General features: G+C 43.8%; 1 protein-coding gene across 5 annotated transcripts in view; it reads left to right on the forward strand.

Annotated features, from left to right (window-relative positions):
• ERBB4 (erb-b2 receptor tyrosine kinase 4) overlaps positions 1-19843 on the forward strand; it is a 932933-nt gene extending 913090 nt beyond the window's left edge. For 3 of the 5 annotated variants that reach the window (XM_075001177.1, XM_075001174.1, XM_075001172.1), the window contains 3 exons: positions 7232-7279; positions 8223-8520; positions 11486-19843. In XM_075001177.1, coding sequence (XP_074857278.1) covers positions 7232-7279; positions 8223-8520; positions 11486-11931 — 792 coding nt within the window. In that variant the 3' untranslated portion in view covers positions 11932-19843. The remainder of the gene's footprint in view (positions 1-7231; positions 7280-8222; positions 8521-11485) is intronic. The other 2 variants (XM_075001176.1, XM_075001175.1) reach the window with 1 other exon arrangement.
• The last annotated feature ends 749 nt before the right edge of the window (positions 19844-20592 follow it).

The following is a 20592-nucleotide window of genomic DNA, read 5'->3' on the forward strand; positions in this document are numbered from 1 at the left end:
TAGTTTTTATCAGGTTTATAATTTCAGCTATTGAAACTTCACCATCGAAAATATAAAATGTGTTCCTTGCCACAAACTACTGCTCCCCAAAATGTAGTTTACTGGCCAACTAAAAGTGACAACATAAAAATTGGCTTGGTCCTAGAGTACAAAAAAACTATATTTGAAGCCTACAAAATTATGACATCACATTGTAAATAGCAGGCAATTTAATGACATTTAAACAATTATATTACATTTTCAACCTCACTAATTTGCACCACAGCTGTTCTCTTTGCCTTTTTATTTGGAAAAATGACTGTGGAGCTTTAATGATGGCAAAAAATAAAACAAATGTTAAAAAAAAAACTGCTGAGACCACAATAGATATGGAAAGAGCCTTGTTTAACAGGCTATAGTGAGAATTGTGTGGTTAGCATTTATGGTGAGATAAAGAAAATGCATGAGGAAAACATTGTTATTGTGAGTAGACTTGGCAACGTGTAGCGTGCAGGTTGCTGACCCGAGGTTGTGCATGTAAGCTACCGGAAATAGATTCATGTTAGTAGATCCTCTCTGAATGCCTCAGCATGGAGTTATTCTAAGAGGCTCTTGTAATGAATTGTTTTAAGGGGATTAGTTAATTTGTTACTGCCATGCTGTGTATATTTAATGGAAAGCATAACAGCCAGGAACATAGAGACAATATAGAGGAGCTTTTAGGGATGACTGCATGATTCTCCATTAATCGAACAAAGCAAATCAGTGGGTAGCTCTTCTTAGGACAAACAAAAATAGAAGCCATATTGTATATTTTCCTTCCCTGTTATACAAATATGATTCCACTTACAAGGAAGTAAGGCAAAAGGCCCTGTTTCTCCCAGCTGACAGAAAGACTCCTGTTGACAACACTTTTTTATTGGTTTGTTTGCTTATTTTGCTTACTGCAGCTTAGAAGCATAGGGACCCTCCCCCCCCACCTTGCATCTTACAGTGTTCCTGTTTTACACTTTTTCTCCTCTCCTGAGCTGTGTCTACACGTGCACGCTACTTCGAAGTAGCGGCACTAACTTCGAAATAGCGCCCGTCGCGGCTACACGTGTCGGGCGCTACTTCGAAGTTAACTTCGACGTTAGGCGGTGAGACGTCGAAGTCGCTAACCTCATGAGGGGATCGGAATAGCGCCCTACTTCGACATTCAATGTTGAAGTAGGGACCGTGTAGACGATCCGTGTCCCGCAACGTCGAAATTGCCAGGTCCTCCATGGCGGCCATCAGCTGGGGGGGTTGAGAGATGCTCTCTCTCCAGCCCCTGCGGGGCTCTATGGTCACCGTGGGCAGCAGCCCTTAGCCCAGGGCTTCTGGCTGCTGCTGCGGCAGCTGGGGATCCATACTGCAGGCACAGGGTCTGCATCCAGTTGTCGGCTCTGTGTATCTTGTGTTGTTTAGTGCAACTGTGTCTGGGAGGGGCCCTTTAAGGGAGCGGCTTGCTGTTGAGTCCGCCCTGTGACCCTGTCTGCAGCTGTGCCTGGCACCCTTATTTCGATGTGTGCTACTTTGGCGTGTAGACGTACCCTTGCAGCTCCTATTTCGATGTGGTGCCGCGCAACGTCGAAGTTGAACATCGACGTTGCCAGCCCTGGGGGACGTGTAGACGTTATTCATCGAAATAGCCTATTTCGATGTTGCTACATCGAAATAAGCTATTTCAATGTTGGCTTCACGTGTAGACGTAGCCCTGGAGAGCAGGATGGAAGTTGAGATGATCAGAAGACAGGTGAAGACAAGAACAGAGCACTAACAGATAACGAGAACTGCCAACCCTGATTCAGGTTACTACCTGTTTATTGTTCCCTAGTTCTGGATTCACAAAGGCTCAGTCTGTCTTATCCACAGTTTCCTGCTTTGTTTCCCTTCAGTCCTTGCCCCCTCCCATCTTTTTGGAGTAGGCCCAGAATCTTCCCTGATTGTAGCTTTTTAGGAGAAGGAGGTTTTCTTCTAAGCACAGAACCGGTGTGCTTGTTCTTCCCTAGCATTAGTTGAGCCACTGTTAAGAGCTCTGATCAGCAGCTGTTTTCCCACCCTTTAATCCCTCATCTTCTCAGTTGCAGTCTTGATGCCAGATCCCAGCCCCAAGATAAAAAGCCCAACAGATGACTTTAGATCTGGAGAACAAGCAAGACCAGTACAGTTCGGATCTCAGGGGGCAGCTCTCCACCTCTGGACTTCATTTCTCTGTTTAAATGAATACACTCTAGTACCTCAGAACCACTTCTGAGGTCCTACAGCTTGCAAGAGAAGTTAGAAGTGACCCCTGACTCTCAGACTGACGTCAGGTGACTACTGCTGATCCCGATGTCTCTCTACTGACACGAATATACTCTTATAAATGTCTCCTGGTTTCTCTTCTCCTGGAAGGTTTCTCTTGGTTAGGATAAGTTTAGGGAGACTCCGAAAGTGATAGCTTCCCTATCTCTATAAATCTACCCTGTATTCATTCATGATGAACAGGTAATTAAGTAGAATCATAGAAGATTAGGATTGGAAGAGATCTCAAAAGTCATTTAGTTCAACTTCTCTCCAAAGGAGGACCAACCCCAAATAAATCATTCCAGTCAGAGCTTTGCCAAGCCTGGCCTAAAAAAAAAAACCTGTGGAGATTCCACCACCCCTCTTGGCAACCAATTCTAGTGTGTCACGATGCTCCTGGTGAAATAGTTTTTCCTAGTATCCAATCTCCCTCTCTATTCCACTGCAACTTGAGACCATTGCTCTTTGTTTGGTCATCTGTAGCCACTGAAAACATCCTCTTGCCATCTTCTTTGGACCCCCTTCTTCAGGTGGTTGAAAGCAGTGATCAAATCCCCCCCTTACGGCTCTTTGGCAGCCAAAAGAAGCCCAGTTCCATCAGCCTCTGCTCATGTGTGCTAGACCGCTAAGCATTTTCATGGCTCTCTGCAAGACTCTCTCCAATTTGTCCACATCCTTTCTGTTGCAGGGGACCCACAATTGGACACAGTACTCCAGATATTACTTCATCAGTGCCAAAGAGAGGGAAATAACCACTTCCTCCAGTCTGCTGCTCTTACTAATGCAGCTCAATGCACTTTTAGCCTTCTTGTCAACAAGAGCACACGATTGACCCATGTGCAGCTTCTCATCCACTGTAATCTACAGGTCTTTTTTCTGCACAACAGGTGCTTAGCCAGTCAATCCCAAGACTGTAGCAATGCTTGGGATTCTTCCATCCTAAGTGTAGGAGTCTGCACTTGTTCTTGTTGAACCTCACTGAATTTCTTTTGGGCTAATCCTCTGGATACTAATCCTACCCTTCAACATATCTACCTCTCCCCACAGCTTAAGGTCATCCCTAAACTTGCTGAGGGTGCAAACCAACCCATCATCCAGGTCATTAGTGAAGAGTTTGACCAAAACCACCCCCAGAACTGACCCCTGAGGCACTCTGTTTCATGCAAGCTAGACATCAAGCTATTGACCCCCTTCTCGTTGAGCCCAATGATTTAGCCAGTTATACAACTAATAGTCCCTTTATCCAGGTCATACGTCAACTTGCCAGGGGAGAGCAAATCAAATACTAGGGTGACCATATCAAAATATTTTCTAATGTCAAGGTATATTACACCCACCACTTTTCCCCTAGCCACAGAGCCATTATCTAATCGTAGAAGGCAATTAGATTGCTCAGGAATGACTTGCCCTTCATGAACTCATGTTGACTGTTCCCAATCACCTTCTCCTCCAAGTGTTTCAAAATGGATTCCTTGAGGACCTGATCCATGATTTTTCCAGAGACTGAGGTGAAGCTGAGTGGTCTGTAGTTCCCTGTATTCTCCTCCTTCCCTTTTTTAAAGACGGGCACTACATTTGCCTTGTTCCAAGCGAGCAGGACCTCCCCAGATCAGCAAGTATTTTCAAAGATAATGGCCAAGCACCTACAATCACAACAGACAACTCTCTCAGCACACTCTGATGCATTAGATCTGGCCACATAGACTTGTGTGTGTCCAGTTTTTCTGAATAGTCCTCTATCTGTTTTTTCACCACTGAGGGCTGCCCACCTCCTCCCCTTACTGTGCTGTCCAGTGGTACATTCTGACCTTGGCTGTGAAGGCAGAAAAGCACTTAGTACTTCAGCTTTGTTCACATAATCTGTCACTAGGCTGCCTTCCCCATTCAATAGGGGTTCCCTGACTTTTACTGTCCTCCTTGTTGCTAACCACTGGTAAAACCACTTCTTGTTATCCTTCACATCTCTTGCTAGCTGCCATTCCAACTGCACTTTGGCCTTCCTGATAACCTCTGCATTCTTGAGCATTAGCCTAGGGCCACAGTGCCTCCACCTCACCCGCTCTTTTCTCCAGAGTCATTCCTCATTGCAAATATCCCTAGACATAGATGCAAAAGTCCTGAAAACATCTTCCAACTCAGCACTGCTTGATGAATCCCCAAAAGTTGGGCCATCCATCAGATGCTATGGAAAAAACACTGGAAGCTGCCATGGTTCTGGAAGTTGCACTTCACAAGGTTTTGCAGCTCCAACTTTGCTCAGGTGAGAAGATATTTTTGTGTACAGCTGGCACAGGACTGAGCCATTTTCTTAGTAACTTCTCAAAATTCTTTCAGTCCCCTGCTTTGAACAGGGATTTCCTTTGCATCTTGTTTCATCCTCCTCTCTAGAGCTGGCAGCAGCCACTGCTAGCTCTGAAATGACAGCTCTATTCCCGGTGTCAAACTATACTTCAGCTCTGCCCTTTGGAAGTGTAAACTAGATGGCAAGGATGTAAAGCACACAGCCAAGCATTCCCAGCCTCCAGCCAAAGCCCCATGCTCTACCATTGTCATCTAGCATCGTTACTTTAGTCCCTCAATGACTGTCACGTGTTTGGGACTTATTTCATCTCCTCCCAGGTTTCCTCTTTCCTTTGGGCTTTTTTGAAGAGCAAAGGATATCCACTACACTTATAGGACCAAATTTTGTGTTTAGATGCCCCCATACATCTCCAAAGGGCATAGTTTGGCCCTGGGAGGCTAATTTAACGCTCCCATCACAATAACTATCTCAGCAGGTTTCTCCTGAGCTGCCTCATCGATCGTGAAGAGGAGAGAGCCGTCCAGCCCTGCAGCTTCCCCTTGTTGGAGCAGGAATGACAACATTCTGAGCATGTAGGGGGCTGAAAACCCTTGGACATGCCAGGCTTCACATTGTTTTCATTAGGGCATGCTTTGACTGTCGGCTTGGCTCTCTGGCTTCAGGGGACAATGCTCTACTCAGTGTGATGATCCAGGTTTCAGCTCTGGAAGCTCAGATACAGGAGCTATTCAAGGAAACTACTGCAAAAGCCATCATCATCCATGCTGTTCTTACAGTTGTTTCCTGGTTCCCCCAAAAACATGATTCACAGCTCAGGTTGGAGGCTTCTCAGTCATATGCCTCATTCCTGAAAGCAGACTGTACACAGAAGGCTATCCTATAGGCCTGCCTAATTCTGTTGTTCAACAGAACTGAACAATACTGATGGTTGCATGTCATTGGCCATCCAGGGTCCTACCAGCAGCTGTTTCAGTTTTGCAGCCAAAGCTGTTTTAGTTCTCCATTCTTATCCCTTTGTTGTTAGCTTGTACATTCTCACAAATCTGTTGCTAGTATTTTTCCACTGTGCTGCGCTGGTATGGGACAAACATCTCTCCTTTCCTGGAAACTCTGTCTCTCAGTGAAGAATCAGATGATGCAAAATACTATGTCATTATGGAATTAAAGATGGTGGTACGATGCATATGCAGAGGGGATGCCAAATTAAGCCTGCATGGTTTGCTGACAGCAGAGGAATGGAGATTCAGGAGTCCAGATTCTATAAAGGTGTAGTTACAAACCATTACTGCCTCTACCTCCAGCCTGTTGTGGTCCCTCCATATGCCAACCTTTGCACCCCCACAGAGCAGGGAAAGGAAGTGGACGCTCTTTGATACTGGCATGCACTAAAGCTGCACACACTTTTTGGATGCAAAGGGATTTGCCCCTTTAGCTACAATTTTTTCCCCTGCCCTCCTTCTTACAGGTGGAAAAAGGGCCACCTTTTTTTAAAGTAGGAAAAAGTAGATCACTGGAACAAAACAAAGAAATCTAAATAATTTATTTTAACTAAATTCAGTTTTATTGAAAAATAGTTTTAAAAAATAATTAAAATGAAGCCTTTTTTCAGAAACAGTCTTGGCAAAAACTTTGACCAGTTTCTAGCATATGCAGCTCAGGTGTGAGCACCTGACAAACACGCTGGCTTATTGCACTGCTTTTAAAAAGCCCAACTGTGTAGAAATGCCCTGTAGCAAGCTGTGGGGAAGGTACCCTTAGTATAGGCAAGGTAGAAGACTCCCTTGAAAGTCCTGGCATATGAGGTGGCCTGGGTTATGGTTTGGGGACCAGGGGATGAATGAGGAGCAGGGGCCACAGCCACAGAGGGACCCAGCATGTAGCTCTGCTGAAACTGCAGGCAATGCCATGGCCCTTAGGATGCCATGGAGGGACTTCCAGAACTCAGAGAGCCTATAGGGCTGCCACTTTTAGTTGGACACATTCCTAGAGGTTTCATCACATGACCTAAGCTTTAGTTAAACAATTAATCTTTAGTTGCTGAAGACTCCAGGACAACCCAACAGAGAAGCACCCCAGGGCTCGGTAAGATAGTCCAAGAGCTTCTCCACCTGCTGGAGCAGCTGAAGATTGAGAAGACACAAAGGTGGTTAAAAGCCACTTTGTCCCACCCACTCCCTGGATTCAGAGTTCCCATACCTGTTACCTTGCTAGATGATAATGGTGGAAAAGGAAACATCCTAGCTATAGAACAGGCTGATTAGAGATGGTGGTATTCCACACCCTTGCCCGTTCTCCATTGTTTCTGGAATGAACATGCCCTACCTGTATGCACATCATTCTCTCTGTAGCTCTGTCCTTTCAAAAATTAAACCAAGGATATTGGAAAGACACACTCATCTACTCCCAAGTGCAGCACCCGCCCTTAATCAACCAAAGACAAATCCTGCAGCCCTTACTCAGGTAACACTCCCATTGACAATGAAGGTCTGCCGACTTCACTGGAAGTTTTGCTTGAATACGAATGGCTGGAGTTGACCCCTCTTCAGCAACCCTCGCTGTTGTGCATGTTGTCCCCCATTGGTTCATACAGCTCATGTGACCTGTTCTTATATCCATCATTCCATTTTTCTTTCCTATTAGAGTGAAATTGGACACAGCCCTCCTCCTGCCTACGCCCCTATGTCAGGAGTAAGTATTTCACAATCAACTTTCCTCCTTTAGGTTTTTTTTTTCCATCTCTTACAATCTACTGTTTTCTTCATCAATGGCCCAATGTTCTCCAGTGCCCAACGCAACGAGATTGAGTGCAGAGGTTGGCCAAACATACACTCTCTAATCCCAGGTGGGATTCATCAGGAAGCCCAGAGTTCTTTGGTACAATGCATCCAGAATGGCTGATTGTAGTTTATTGAAAGTCTCCAGGGAATGAATTTTGAAGATAGTATTCTTTTTTTCATGTCACTGAAAGCGACGGGCTCATCCTGACAAGCAGTCATTAGGTTGTGCCAACCCAATGAGCTGGTGCACCAATAGGAATTCATCTTTCCAAACTAAAATTTAGTTCCCAATAGGAAGAGTATATAGTTTACATGACCATTCATTGACTCTTGCTAACTTGTTCATAGCAAAACCAGGCCCACTCTGAATAAGGATGGTTCTCAGGTAGGGAGCCTTTGCTCTCTTCTCTGCTTTCCACCAGGCCAGGTTTAACTTTTCTTAGCAGCGCATTTGTTCCTGCCGGCCCAAAGGTTCGGGAGAATGACAACTCATGGTCCTGGCTACTGTTACTGCTATGGTCTTAGCTTACTAGTATTAGGCCTTTTACACACTGTGGATTTGCCCTACTACTAGCATTTGGTTGTATGAGTGTAAAGGCAAAACCATTACTGACTCTGGTGGAGTTCCAGTCCGCCTGAAACCATGGGCCAGCAATGCAAGTAGAGGCTTTGTGTATCTTCAGCCGAGGTTGTAATGGCAGCAAATGCCCTGGCCTAGACAAGGCTTTGAACACTTGATAAAATGAAGCATTGACCCAACACTGATGTGAAACCAAAGGACCCATTGTGCTTGTGTTTAGCCAGGTTTTTTTTATTTTGTCCTTCTCTCTTGCACCACTTTGTTTTTCACGCAGAACCAGTTCATGTACCGAGGTGGTGGCTTTGCTACAGAACAAGGAGTCCCCGTGCCGTACAGAGCTGTCAGCTGCATAACTCCAGAGGCACCCGGCATCCAGGGGGCCACGGCAGAGATCTTTGATGACACTTGCTGCAATGGCACTCTGCGGAAGCAGGTGGCCGCCGTCGCACAAGAGGACAGCAACACTCAGCGGTACAGCGCTGACCCAACAGTGTTCGTGCCTGAGCGGGGTTCCCGGGGCGAGCTGGATGAAGATGGGTACATGACTCCAATGCAAGAAAAACCCAAAACAGGTAAACTTAGAGCATTTGGGGGGTAAGATGTATCAGCCTGAGCTAATCACAATTTTTTGGGCTGAAATACACACAATCCCAGCAAATATATTCACGTTTCCAACGTACCTAAAGTCCTTCAGTGCTTTCTTTTACAGAAATTATTGTGGACTTTCCTGCATTTCTGAAGCATTTAAGTTGTGTTGCTGGTACTGTTCAACAGCAGCTAAATGCTGCTGCCCAAAATATGTAGCTGCATAGGTGACTGCACAGATGGGCAAGGAAGGAGAATGAAGCCTTGCTTCTCTGCACACTCATTCAGCAAAGCACGTGAGCGCGTGCTTAACTTTAAGCACGTCTTTAAGATTTATGATGAAGCACAGGTCAGAGAGGTGCTAGGTAAAAGACTTGCATAAACTGTCTGTTTGGACTGTGTGAGATGGGTGACGGTAGCCTCCTGAGAGCACAAAGGAAGTGTTGAGAGTCAGGGTCTGGCCCCCCTCTTACCGTTCTGGTGAGAAACAGAATGTTTTATATAATCTGTAACACTGCGGTGGTTATAGCTTTAGTCTTCTAAACAGTTATAGCCTCAGGAAGATTGTTACCATTATTAAACAGAATGCTGCGGAACACACAAGAAACCATTGCAGTTTTCACAAGTCCCTTTATCAACAAATCCACTGTGCTGAGAAACATTCCTGCAAAGAGTGAAATACAGCTCCTCCATTGGAGGAGCACAAAGTGTTTGGCCCTCCGTCAAACTCTGGAGTGGGAATCCTAGAGCATTAGTCATTATATTTCTCATCATCCTCTCGCACAGCACACAGGCAAATTTGGACCACTGGGGTTCACACAGAGTTCGGAAGGTTTCAGCCCCTTTTCTTTCGTGTTTCCACATGCCATTAAATTTGAGTTGCCCTGTTTTTCACAATCTAACTTAGTTCCCATTTTACTACTTCATATTTAATGTCATCCCGTCACCAAAACAAGGAAAGCACATAAGAGCATGAAGATGGCCATAGTGGGTCAGACCAAATGGCCATCCAGCCCAGTATCCTGTCTGCTGACAGTGGCCAATGCCATGGGTCCCAGAGGGAGTGGACCAAAACAGATAACAATCAAGCACTCTCTCTCTCCTGCCATCCATCTCTAGCTTCTGACAAACACATGCTAAAGACACCATTCCTTACGCATCCTGGCTAGTAGCCATTAACAAACCTAATCACCATGAATTTATCTAACCTTTGTAAAACCCTGTTATCGTCCTAGCCTTCACAGCCTCCTCTGATAAGGCAATGACACACCTGGTGACTTCCTAAGCTGGCAAAAACCCCTGAACTCTTCTAACCAACTTGAGCTGGGATGTCGCAATAGCTATTTCCTAAATGTCAGCCATTAACAGACTTCTTCTGTTGCATCTTGTGACACAGAGTCACTCATTAGTTAGCTGTTCGTGTCAACCTATCCTTAGGCCTGAGCCCTCGTTTGGCTAATCTAGATATCTTGCAGACATTAGGCCCATTGGCGTTCTATCACAACATTAACTGATTGATCCTGGTATTTCACTTCTGTATCCTAAATGTGCCTGATATCTCTGATCCTTGGCTAGAGTGGAGCTACCAGAGATAACCATCTGACTCTCCACTCCCTTGACACACAAGGTACAAGGCAGTGGTGATTCAGGTCCTGTTGGGCCTACTTCCCAGTGAGGTGTCTGTCCCCTCTCACCCAGTGTCGTAGCTTAACATCACTGTTTCGTGCATAATGGAGTCAAATGGATTGGGATCCTTCAGGATGAAAAATGAAAGACAAAATCCATTCAAGAAGTAGATTTGATCCAGCTGTACGTGGAGTTGAATAAACTGGATCCTTCTGACATTTCTCACTGCAAAGAGGATCAATGATTTTTTTTTCTATAGTTAACCTCCAAGCAATTCCAGTTACATTCCACAGTTCTTGCAAACAGCTCCACTGTCCTCCTGGTTACTCTGCCCTGCCCTGCCCATATTGGATGTGCTTTATATTTTACCCCATAGGTCAGTTAACATATGGCAACCATGACTTGAGGGCCTTGGGCCCTGACTGGGAGAGACCTTGCAAACAGTGTTGCAATGCTCCAGAAGGGTTGTGAAATATCTCACCACCATCCAACCTCCTAAGGTTTTGTCCCATCCTGGTCTCTACTGGAGATTGAAAATCCTTTGTGCTGTGGTGTGAGAGTGACTAACCTTCTCTCTCCTCCAAGCACCATGTGATGTAAACCTTTCCTTAATTTAGCTGTGGCTGTTAGTATTACTTACATCACAGGGTTGACATTTTGTACTTATTTCACACAGTTATACCCTTAGTTTCGTGCTAGATCAGGAACTCATCTATGTCCCATGCCATGCTAATTATAGTCTTTGTTCCCCTGCATCCTGAGGCCCATTGTCACTCAGTCAGGTCAGTTTTTCATCAGTCTAATAGTGGAGTTTTTAATAAAACAGGGTTAGACTGGAATAAATACACTGGAAATGTTTATTGTAGAGGAGAGACTTACCTAGGAGATCAATAATAAATGTTAATTAGCACTTTCCCGGCAGGGTTGCTGAGTTTAAGTGACTTAGACAAGGTAACATAATAGAGTCAGTGGCGGAGGCAGGCATAGACTCCATAGCCTCATTTGAGTTCAGTGGACCATACAACCAACTTTTCTAGAAAGAAAAGATGGTCAAGGCATTGACTCCAGAGAGATGTGGGTTTGGTGCCCAACACTGCCACAATCTTCCTGGTGACCCTGGACATGTCACTTAGTTTCACTGTGCCTAGAGGTCCTATTGTGCTAGGTGCTGTAGAGACATGGGAGACAGTCCCTGCCCAAAAGAGCTTATTGCCTAAATAGACCTTGGTCTGAAGTTTACATTCAGATGAGCAGACAGTCAGGGATGACTGCGGCTGTATGAGTACGACATTCTCCTTGCATTGACATGTCTCGTATATTTTTTAGATTACCTGAACCCGGTAGAGGAGAATCCATTTGTCTCTCGACGAAAGAACGGTGATCTCCAAGCTCTGGACAACCCCGAATATCACAGTGCCCCAAACGGGCAACCCAAACCAGAGGATGAGTATGTGAATGAGCCATTGTACCTCAACACCTTTGCCAACACCCTGGAAAATGCAGAGTACCTGAAGAAAAATGGGCTTCCTTTGCCAGAGAAAGCCAAGAAGGCCTTCGACAACCCAGATTACTGGAATCACAGCCTGCCCCCACGAAGCACCCTCCAGCACCCGGACTACCTGCAAGAGTACAGCACAAAATATTTTTACAAACAAAATGGACGGATCCGGCCCATTGTGGCAGAGAACCCTGAATACCTCTCTGAGTTCTCACTGAAGCCTGGCACTGTGCTGCCCCCACCGCCATACAGACATCGAAACACGGTGGTGTAGGAACATCAGGATTACACAAACTGAGGGACAGCTCCTTGCTAGCCGCCGGTCTCTCTCTCTCTCTTTCTCTCTCTCTCCCTGCCCCTCTGTCTCCCGTGAGCTTCCACTTTTTTGCCAGGTCATTCACTTTGATATTTCCAAGTAAAAGGATGCCTTTGAGTCATTTGCTGACTGGGTTAGGAACCTGGAAGGAAAGAAGGAAAGACTGACTGAATGAACAAATGAATGAATGAAGGACAAAACATGGCATTCCTCAACTTTCACAGCCCCTGAGGGACAGAAGGTCAGACAAGCCAGTGAACAGCAGTAACGGCCAGTGGGAGTCTCACTGGCTGTCAACCTCGTTCTCAGTAATTCAACTCAGAAGCTGTAGGGGACGTCACACCAAGAACCGAGGAGAACCTCATTGGCATTTCTGGAAATCGCAATGCAGTTTCCATTAAGGGGTGGAAAAGAGGACAACTTTTATATCACATGTGATAGCTTAATAATTGAGACTGGAGAATCCAATTTCTTTCTCTAACATTTTCTATCCCGGCAACTGAAAATGGCTAACCCAGCTTTTCATAACCATTCGGTTTTTCATCACAGACATCAAAGAAATAACTGATGATGCTGCTGATGATGTGACATTTGTTTCTGGCCAGACCCCTCTTCTTCACCACGCCCAGTTTTGTGCCATTTCCTAACTCCAGAGACTTTTGCTCGACACGCCTGCATACAACCTTTTGTATGTGTTGCCATGACGATGGGTATTTTCAACACAAAAAATCCTGTCAGGAAATACAGAAATCACAAAAAAGCCAACATTCTCCTTAAAGCTGAAAAAGAGGCCAAGATCTGTGAGTTGTATGCACAGAGTCTCACCTTCATGTTTTATACCTGCTTCATAGGAGCAAAGTACCCATACACATTCTCCTCTTATTTTGCGCGTTGATTTGAAATAATGCAGGAGGCAACACAAGAGAGGACAGGAGCAGGAGGAGAATTTCACTGGCTGAGGAAACCAGGCAATGTTCTGAGGGGTGGTCTGTTCAGGAATTCTTTAAACTGGAACACAGACACTGGAGTGGGTAAAACGCACACAGCGGATCACTGGAAAGTTAGTTTGCACTTAAACTAGGGTTTTATCTGTCCTTGCTCTGAACTGTTTCTCTGGATTTTGAATGAAGCAATATGGAAGCGACCAGCAAAATACAATAATTTTAAATTGTACATAAACTGTGGAAATGCCAAAATGAAGAAATTATGTCTTTGGAACAGTCTCTGCTGGCCCTGAAAGGCCAGTGTGTTGCTACTGCAGAGGATACAGTGAAGGAGCCACCAGTTCAAATGCTGCTGCTCGAGGGAAAGCAGAGCAGACAGTGAAGGGAATTTGGGGAGAAAAATGGCCAGGTCTGGCTTTGGGCCCAGGAAGAGCTGTAGTTTGCTAAAAGAAGGATTTCTCCATCTCATAAGCCGATACATACAAGGCTTTTAGAGTCAATCTGTGCACGACACATAGTTTTCCCTCACAAAGGGAAATGATGATTTCCATGCACTCGTTTCACTTTTGTCAACTTAAGCTTTCAAGTTTATTCCCCCATGGCTGGAAATATTTTTGGCCAGAGTTTTTAAATTCATTTTAGCATCAGAAATGGAACACCCTATGAACCGTAAGAGAAAAATCGGGGCCGGTGTCTTGTTTTTGATGCGATAAATTTCTAGCTGGTTAGTCTTTTAGAGAAACCATCGCTGCTCTGAGTCAAATGCTAGCTAGGCAACAGTATTCATGCACTTTAGGACTATCAAAATGGAGCAACTCGCAAGAGCGGGGAACAGGCTGGAAGCGATGGTTATTTCCTCTCAAATCCTAAAGTTTTATTGGATTGCCGCCATGAGCTTTGGTGAGCTTCCCAACATAGCCCTGTCAGGGAGAGCAGAACCCCTCAGATTGATAGAGGCAGACTACATGACAACACTCATCCTCGGTCTACCATTTTGAGTTAACTTTAGCCCCCTGATGTCATGCCATGTTATATAAGCATCTATGACGTGACATGCCATAATGGCCTGACCCCCTCCCTCCGCTATTCCCAATGGGCCGCCATGCAATAATTATTTAATTTTGCGTGTTCGAGGGCTTGCTAGACAAGTTAGCTCTGGCTTGGAAAGAGACCCTGTGTTTCAAACCTGGGTTAGTCCTTAGTAACAGCATTTGTGGATGGGTCCTACCATGTCTTTCAGGTCAAGGCTGGTTCAGCCAATGGGGCATTATGGAATTAGGTGCTTCGAACCAATTTGAACTAGCCGAACTTAATTACCAGCGGCTGGGCACTTATTAAACCCATAGACCTTGTCTGTTGATAAATGGTTTTTAAACAAGAACAAAAAGCCTTCTGCAGCTATTAAAAGGAGGCACAGTGGTAACCTACTAAATCAGTTTGATGGTCAGCTGTTCATTTCATTCTGCCCCGACGCAGCCAGATGGATGACCACAGATGTACCACACCTCTGAAAAAACAGTCTGTCTCTTCTGCTTTTGATGCCTTCCCTTAATTCCCAGTGATATTAATGGGAGATACAGGCAAGCATTAGGCGGACTTAGACCCACTCAGGCCTTCAAAAACATATGCCAATGGAAGCACTTGGTGGGTATTGTTTAACACGTGCATAAATCTGCAAGGCTGGAGCCCAGGAGATGAGTAAACCTCTTGAGAAGAGCAAATAGACAAAGGATAAAATTTTGGGATGAGTCCCCTTTTAAGTCATTTCTGTGACTCAGATAAAGCTTAGTATAGTGGGTGGGGGGCAGCTGAACTCCATCACTGGACAGGTAGAAGAGTGAAGTCCTAATGGAAATCTTCATATGGGTTGTGTATTTGTAAGGAGGCACTAAAAGAGAGAAATGTGAGATAAATGTGCACACCTTGAAATTATTGAATGCAAATTGCTATAAGGATTTTAGATTCCAGCTGCTAACAGCTGGTAGAAAATCTGTTCTGTTCTTTGATAATTCAGTAACAGCAACCTTAAAAACAAGCCCTGCTTAAAAAAAAAAATGAAGTGTGTGTGTGTGTATATATATATATATGGTTGTTGTTTAACAGTCTAACTTTTTTCTCCAAAAGCTTGAATTATTTATTTACTTTTTAATTTTTGATTGTGAGTAAAATATACTCAAGTCATTTGGAAATGTCGAGGCTCATTGGAGGAAGCATGAAACCCAGAAGTGGTTTCACAGGCTGAGCAGTGTTACGTTTCTTTAAAAATAAAAAGTTAACATTAAATGAAAACAGAGTTTGCAAAATGCAAAGTAACAGCTGCCATTTATGGCTCCTGGGTTTCTGGTTTGGGTTAGTCCCATTGCCTTTAACATGTCATATGGCACTGGATACAGGGTGTTGACCTATGCTGAGCTAAACATCTAGATTCTATTTTTTGGTCTCACAGTCAATAGTATGGCTTGTTGCCACTTCCCAAAGGAACAAAAACAACATCAGTCACTGGTAGGGTTAATTTTTGTCATGATTATTATTAGTATCATGGTGAGGAGAGGTCACAGGTTATCCTTTTTTTTTTCTTCCCCAATTATATCATTTTTTTCTTTTGGAAGCAGATGCTTTTCACCAAAACTTTCATTTAGTTGAAAACAGTTTTTCCATGAAAAGCCCATTTTTGACAGAATTTGTTTGATTACCTAGTCAAAAACCTCAATTTCTGGTCCTGTCCTTTGTCTGTTTTTTAATGATGTTACAAGCATATTACCATCATCTATTACTGCGGCAAGACACTCAATTATTTTGTGCTTGGGCCACATAATGTCAGACAAAACCTGACTGAATGATGAACATGCTAGTGGTTTTTGATATTTTTAATCAATTGCCAGACTAGGTTTTACATGTAAAAATACGAGGTAAATGAATTCCAGCCCATCTCCCTCCTGCAAAAGTGTGATTTTTTTTTTTAATTGCAAGACACATGGTCTGATTAGATCTCAGATACGTAGCATCCTGTTTTAATTATTTGTGAGGAATGGAATTTGACTAGATTTTTTTTTTAAGTTGCCAACATCTCAACCTCATTTCTGTTTAAACTGAGAAATGCACAAGTTTCTTTAACTAGAGCTATTTTTGTCAGGGTAAATGGCCTCATGTAAGGTAGTAAACAGTGGAAATAATTAGAACCCTAGTTTGAGGCCTAACCTCAGACCAGAACCCTTCCTGTTGGTGTCGAGGCCCTCTGTGTTAACACTGCCAGCTGATTTGCAGCAGCTTTTAATTGCCTGATAGAATCACTGGACTGCACAAGTTGCAGCCCCGGCAGCTTCTGCTTATTTCTGTGGGTTGATGGAATATAGGGAGTGTCCTGCTTTGTGCCTCGCACAGCTTGAAGTGCTAAGGGGAAGCCCTCCACAAGAGGCTGAAGCTAATTCAGGTTGTGTTTTTTGGGAGGCAGAGCACGTGGGCAGGCATACAGTAGTGACTCAGTCCTGCACCCACTGAAGGCAAAGGGAGCTGGCGCATGAACAGCATGGGAAAGCTTCCTTTGCTCAATGCTGTGTAGGACCATGAACTCCCTGGGCTATGTGTAGTCACATACTACTGGGCATTTAAATGCAAGACCTCAGGAAGCAAGCTCAGGGGAGTCTTAGCCTCCCTCTGAATCAGGCTGCCTCTCTTCCGGGGCCATGCACATTCTGACACCCTTCGTATGGTTGCTTCTTACAGCTCCCTTTCAATAGGCCTGGGGACGCCAAGGTTCTTTGCACTGCAAGGCACTCAGGACACCCCCTCTGATCTGCCCCACTTGCCCGACTGATATTAAGGGGTCTTGATCATCATTTTACACCCATCCATTTTTTTTCTTGGTTGTAAATGCAAGTGGGGGGCACAGCAGGGCTTTACCTGACTGCTCATTTACACATAATCCCCCTTTTAATTAACATAATCACTGACACTCACTTTACGGCCCCTTTACATACTGGTGCATAAAGGCACTTGTGTACCAAGTTACCAGCTGCTTAGTGGTTACAGAGTTACTCCAGCTTGTTGCTGTCACCGTTGTTTTTCGCTCTGTAAATATCTTTTAAAAGGTAAGTTCTTCTTTCGGTAGCAATAACCATATAAAACCTGTAAATTGAGTTAGCTCAGTTTCCTGCTCCTTTTCAAATCTGCCCCATGTCATTTGCTCGTTACTGTTGCCTTCCGACCCTGACCCCCCCACCCCCATGCTGCTAACATTTGGTGTAGTCATTGTAATGTAACCATAGCTATTTCTTTCAGAATGATGGTCCAGTGCATTATTGATAGGTGTTGTTTCTTTTTTTTTAATCTTCACACTGCATAACACAGTAGGGATTGTTGCAGTCTAATAAGGCATCCTTTGCACAATGTTCCTTTTTTTTTTTTTTTTTTTTTTAAGAGGATTTTGTTAAATTATTTTTCAGTGCTTTCTCTGCTGATGGGTAGAAAAAATTATTTGTTCAATTTTTTTTTTCTTCATAGAGGACAGATGAGCAGAAGCAAAGTTGTATGGCTGGAGGCATTAGTTTGGAGTGTTGGTGAAATTTTTTTCTCCCCTGTGCCACGTCCTATTCGATACTCTAACGCTGAGCTGCTGCTTTCGAAGCTCGGGGCCAGCATCTTATACCCTCATGGGAAGTCCCTAATTTTGTAGCATTAATGTCACTGGGATTACTGAAGTTGTAAAGTATTATTAATTGTATAGCAGAACAAATCAGGGATTTGTGCTGGGTATTGTGCATAGATACAGGTCCCAGGTCCTGATCCAAGTTCCACTGAAGTTGGTGGGATTTATGCACATCCTTCAAACTAAGCTGTTTCTGGCCCCACCTCTCACAAATCTTAGTATATGCCAAGAAGCAATAACAGATGGCTAAAGGATTGGGGGAGTAGGCCGAGGATCATGATTAATAAAATAGCAGTAGCCACAGCTACCTAGTCATGTCCGTTGGGGTAGTCACAATAGAGGTCCTCACATCTGCGCCAAAACAATGATGGATTAGCTCCTCCAAGGGTTTAGGTGCTTCAGTCCCGTATTAGCTCTGATGGGAAAACAATGCATTCTGGTTGTTTCAGATGTCCATTGTTTGCAAATAGTTCCTTTCCGTTAGTGTGACAGCAGCGTTACCCTTGCAAGCTTTGAGGGGAGGGAACACTGTATTTTCCTTAGCACTCCGAAGACTCAACCATTTTGGAAATAAAACCACAGTAACAAACTGTGAATGGTATTTTATAAGTGTAGATATGTAAGCCGTTCTTTTGAAGTAAGGTACTATGAAATATGTAGCATAAACTGGTACTGCTGTTAAATGGGTCGATTATTAAACTGAGCAGCTGCACAAAGGGTAACTAACTTTGAATGCACTAAAACAACCCATCCTCTAAAGGGAACATAACTTAGATGACTTGTGTAGTTGCTGGAAGTTGTTTTTTTATAGGGTGATTTTTGAAAGGGTGGGTTTGGAATATGTGGAGATGGGCCCCCAGAATGGTACAGCATATCCTACCCTATAAATGAGGGATAATGAAAATATTTTCAAATGTTGAAAGCAGTCATTTTTGAAATTAAAGAAACAAAGCAATTTTTTAGGCCAGTTTTCCAACTTGGTGTCGAGCAGGTTACAATATTGCACATTTTCAAATTCTAAACTGGAAAAAAAATAAGAGAAATGGCTATTCCCTCTCCATTTAAACCCCCTTCTAACCCAAAAATGTGTCTCAGTCCTACGGCTTAGACTCACCTCTGTAGCATCCTCCTGAAGGGGCTCCAGGCTGTGTGATGGGTAGAACATCAAGAGTTAGACTTCAATGGGTATGGGCTTAATGGAGCAGATTCCAAGAAACGTCACAGGAGTGGAATTAGATGAGTCTACAAAAATAGGCTCCCAGTGCAAGAAAATTGTGTAGTTCATTGTGCTTTCCGATCCCACTCAAACTTACATCTTGTCATCAAAGCATTTCCCTTGTAGAAACATGAGGTGCATAACAAGAGGTACCTGAAAAGGCAGAAATTTAGAGTGTTATATTTTTTAGCCAATTCCCTGTATTCTTAATGTGTAAAAAATACAAACAAAAAGATCTCTGCCTTGTGAAGTACCTTCAAGGAAAAGACAAGCAATGACATACCATTCACATGAGACAGTGCACTCAGAGTTAGCTACCTTTTTGAAACAAACAAACAAAAAAAACCTACTGTATGTTACTTTGAAAATGTGAATAGTATTTTTATAGCTTGTTAAAGACAAGGCTAGTTGCATTTGTAAATAAGGACAATGTTGCTTTTATTTTCTTTTTGTGGGCATCATTATTCAGAACATAATTGTCTCTAGGATTGATTTGTATATAAGTAATTTGCTGGTGATTTATTTCGGTTTTTAGGTTTTTGTTGGAGCTATCATTTTGCCATTCTGTGTGACTCTGTGCTTAGCACTATTGTGGTATGTTCCGACTTTCTGCACTTGCTTACACAGTAGCGTATGCCAATTGTGTGTGGCGTAATGTTACTTCAACCTTTTGTCTCATATTTCAGCTTTGAAGGATTATGCACTGTTAAAGTAGATTCTGACTTGGGTTAATATTAGCTATATATTTTAGCATTATTTCCCTTTCCCTTGATTTATCATATTTCTCTCTTTCTTTTGGAGGCTGGGAAAAAAAAAACAACCAGTGGCACTTTTCTTTGTCTGATTACCATCTTATTTTCAGCATACACACTCCTAAATTCCTCCTCCTGGTGACAGCGCTTTTACCTGTTTGTTAAGACAAATGTAGATTGGGATCTGCTTAGCCGCACCCCTCTCAGATCATCCCAGCTGAACAATTTGAAAACTGTTCTGCATTTTTGTTACATGAATCTGTCAGAAATATATTTTTAATTTAATATAAATGAAATTCAATAAAATATGAAACAAAAAGGTCCTTTGTGAGCCTCAGATTTCTCACCAGAGCTTGGATGACTGTGGCAAGTGAGCATGAATGCGTGGGTAACTACACTCAAATAAGCCTTTTTTCCCCATTTGGAAGATGGAAATGGAAATGCACAACTGTGGCTTGCCCTGTGCAGTGGAGCAAGTGGCTTTTGCGCAACTGTCACTCCATTTCCCCACTGCACTGCGGAAGAAATTTGCCACTAATCTAGACCACTGGAAGATTACTTTTCCTTAATATAGGAACAAACTGTGGCATAAGAACATAAGAACGGCCATACTGGGTCAGACCAAACCTGTCTGCTGACAGTAGCCAATGCCTGGTGCCCCAGAGGAGGTGAACCGAAGACAATGATCAAGCGATTTGTCTCCTGCCATCCATCTCCCGCCATCGACAAAAGGCTAGGCGCTATACCTTATCCCTTGCTAACAGCCATCTATGGACCTAACCTCCAAATATTTATCGAGCTCTTTTTCCTGGGGAGCAGCTCCCCAGGAAAGAGTTGCCCTGCATTACAAACGAAGGGATGAATTTGTTTCCACTCTAACTGCTGATGTCAAGGAAGGATATGAACTTGGAGTTTCCCCATGTATGCTAGATCAAGGCTCAGCAACCCCCAGTACGGGTGCCAAGAGCGGCACACAAGCCAATTTTCATTGGCACACAAGACAGGAGCTCAGCCCAACCCCTCCTCTCCCATGCAGCCAGGAGCTTGCTCAAAGCCATTCCT

This window comes from Carettochelys insculpta, chromosome 8 (assembly GCF_033958435.1).
Source record: "Carettochelys insculpta isolate YL-2023 chromosome 8, ASM3395843v1, whole genome shotgun sequence".
Classification (NCBI taxonomy): Eukaryota; Metazoa; Chordata; order Testudines; family Carettochelyidae; genus Carettochelys; species Carettochelys insculpta.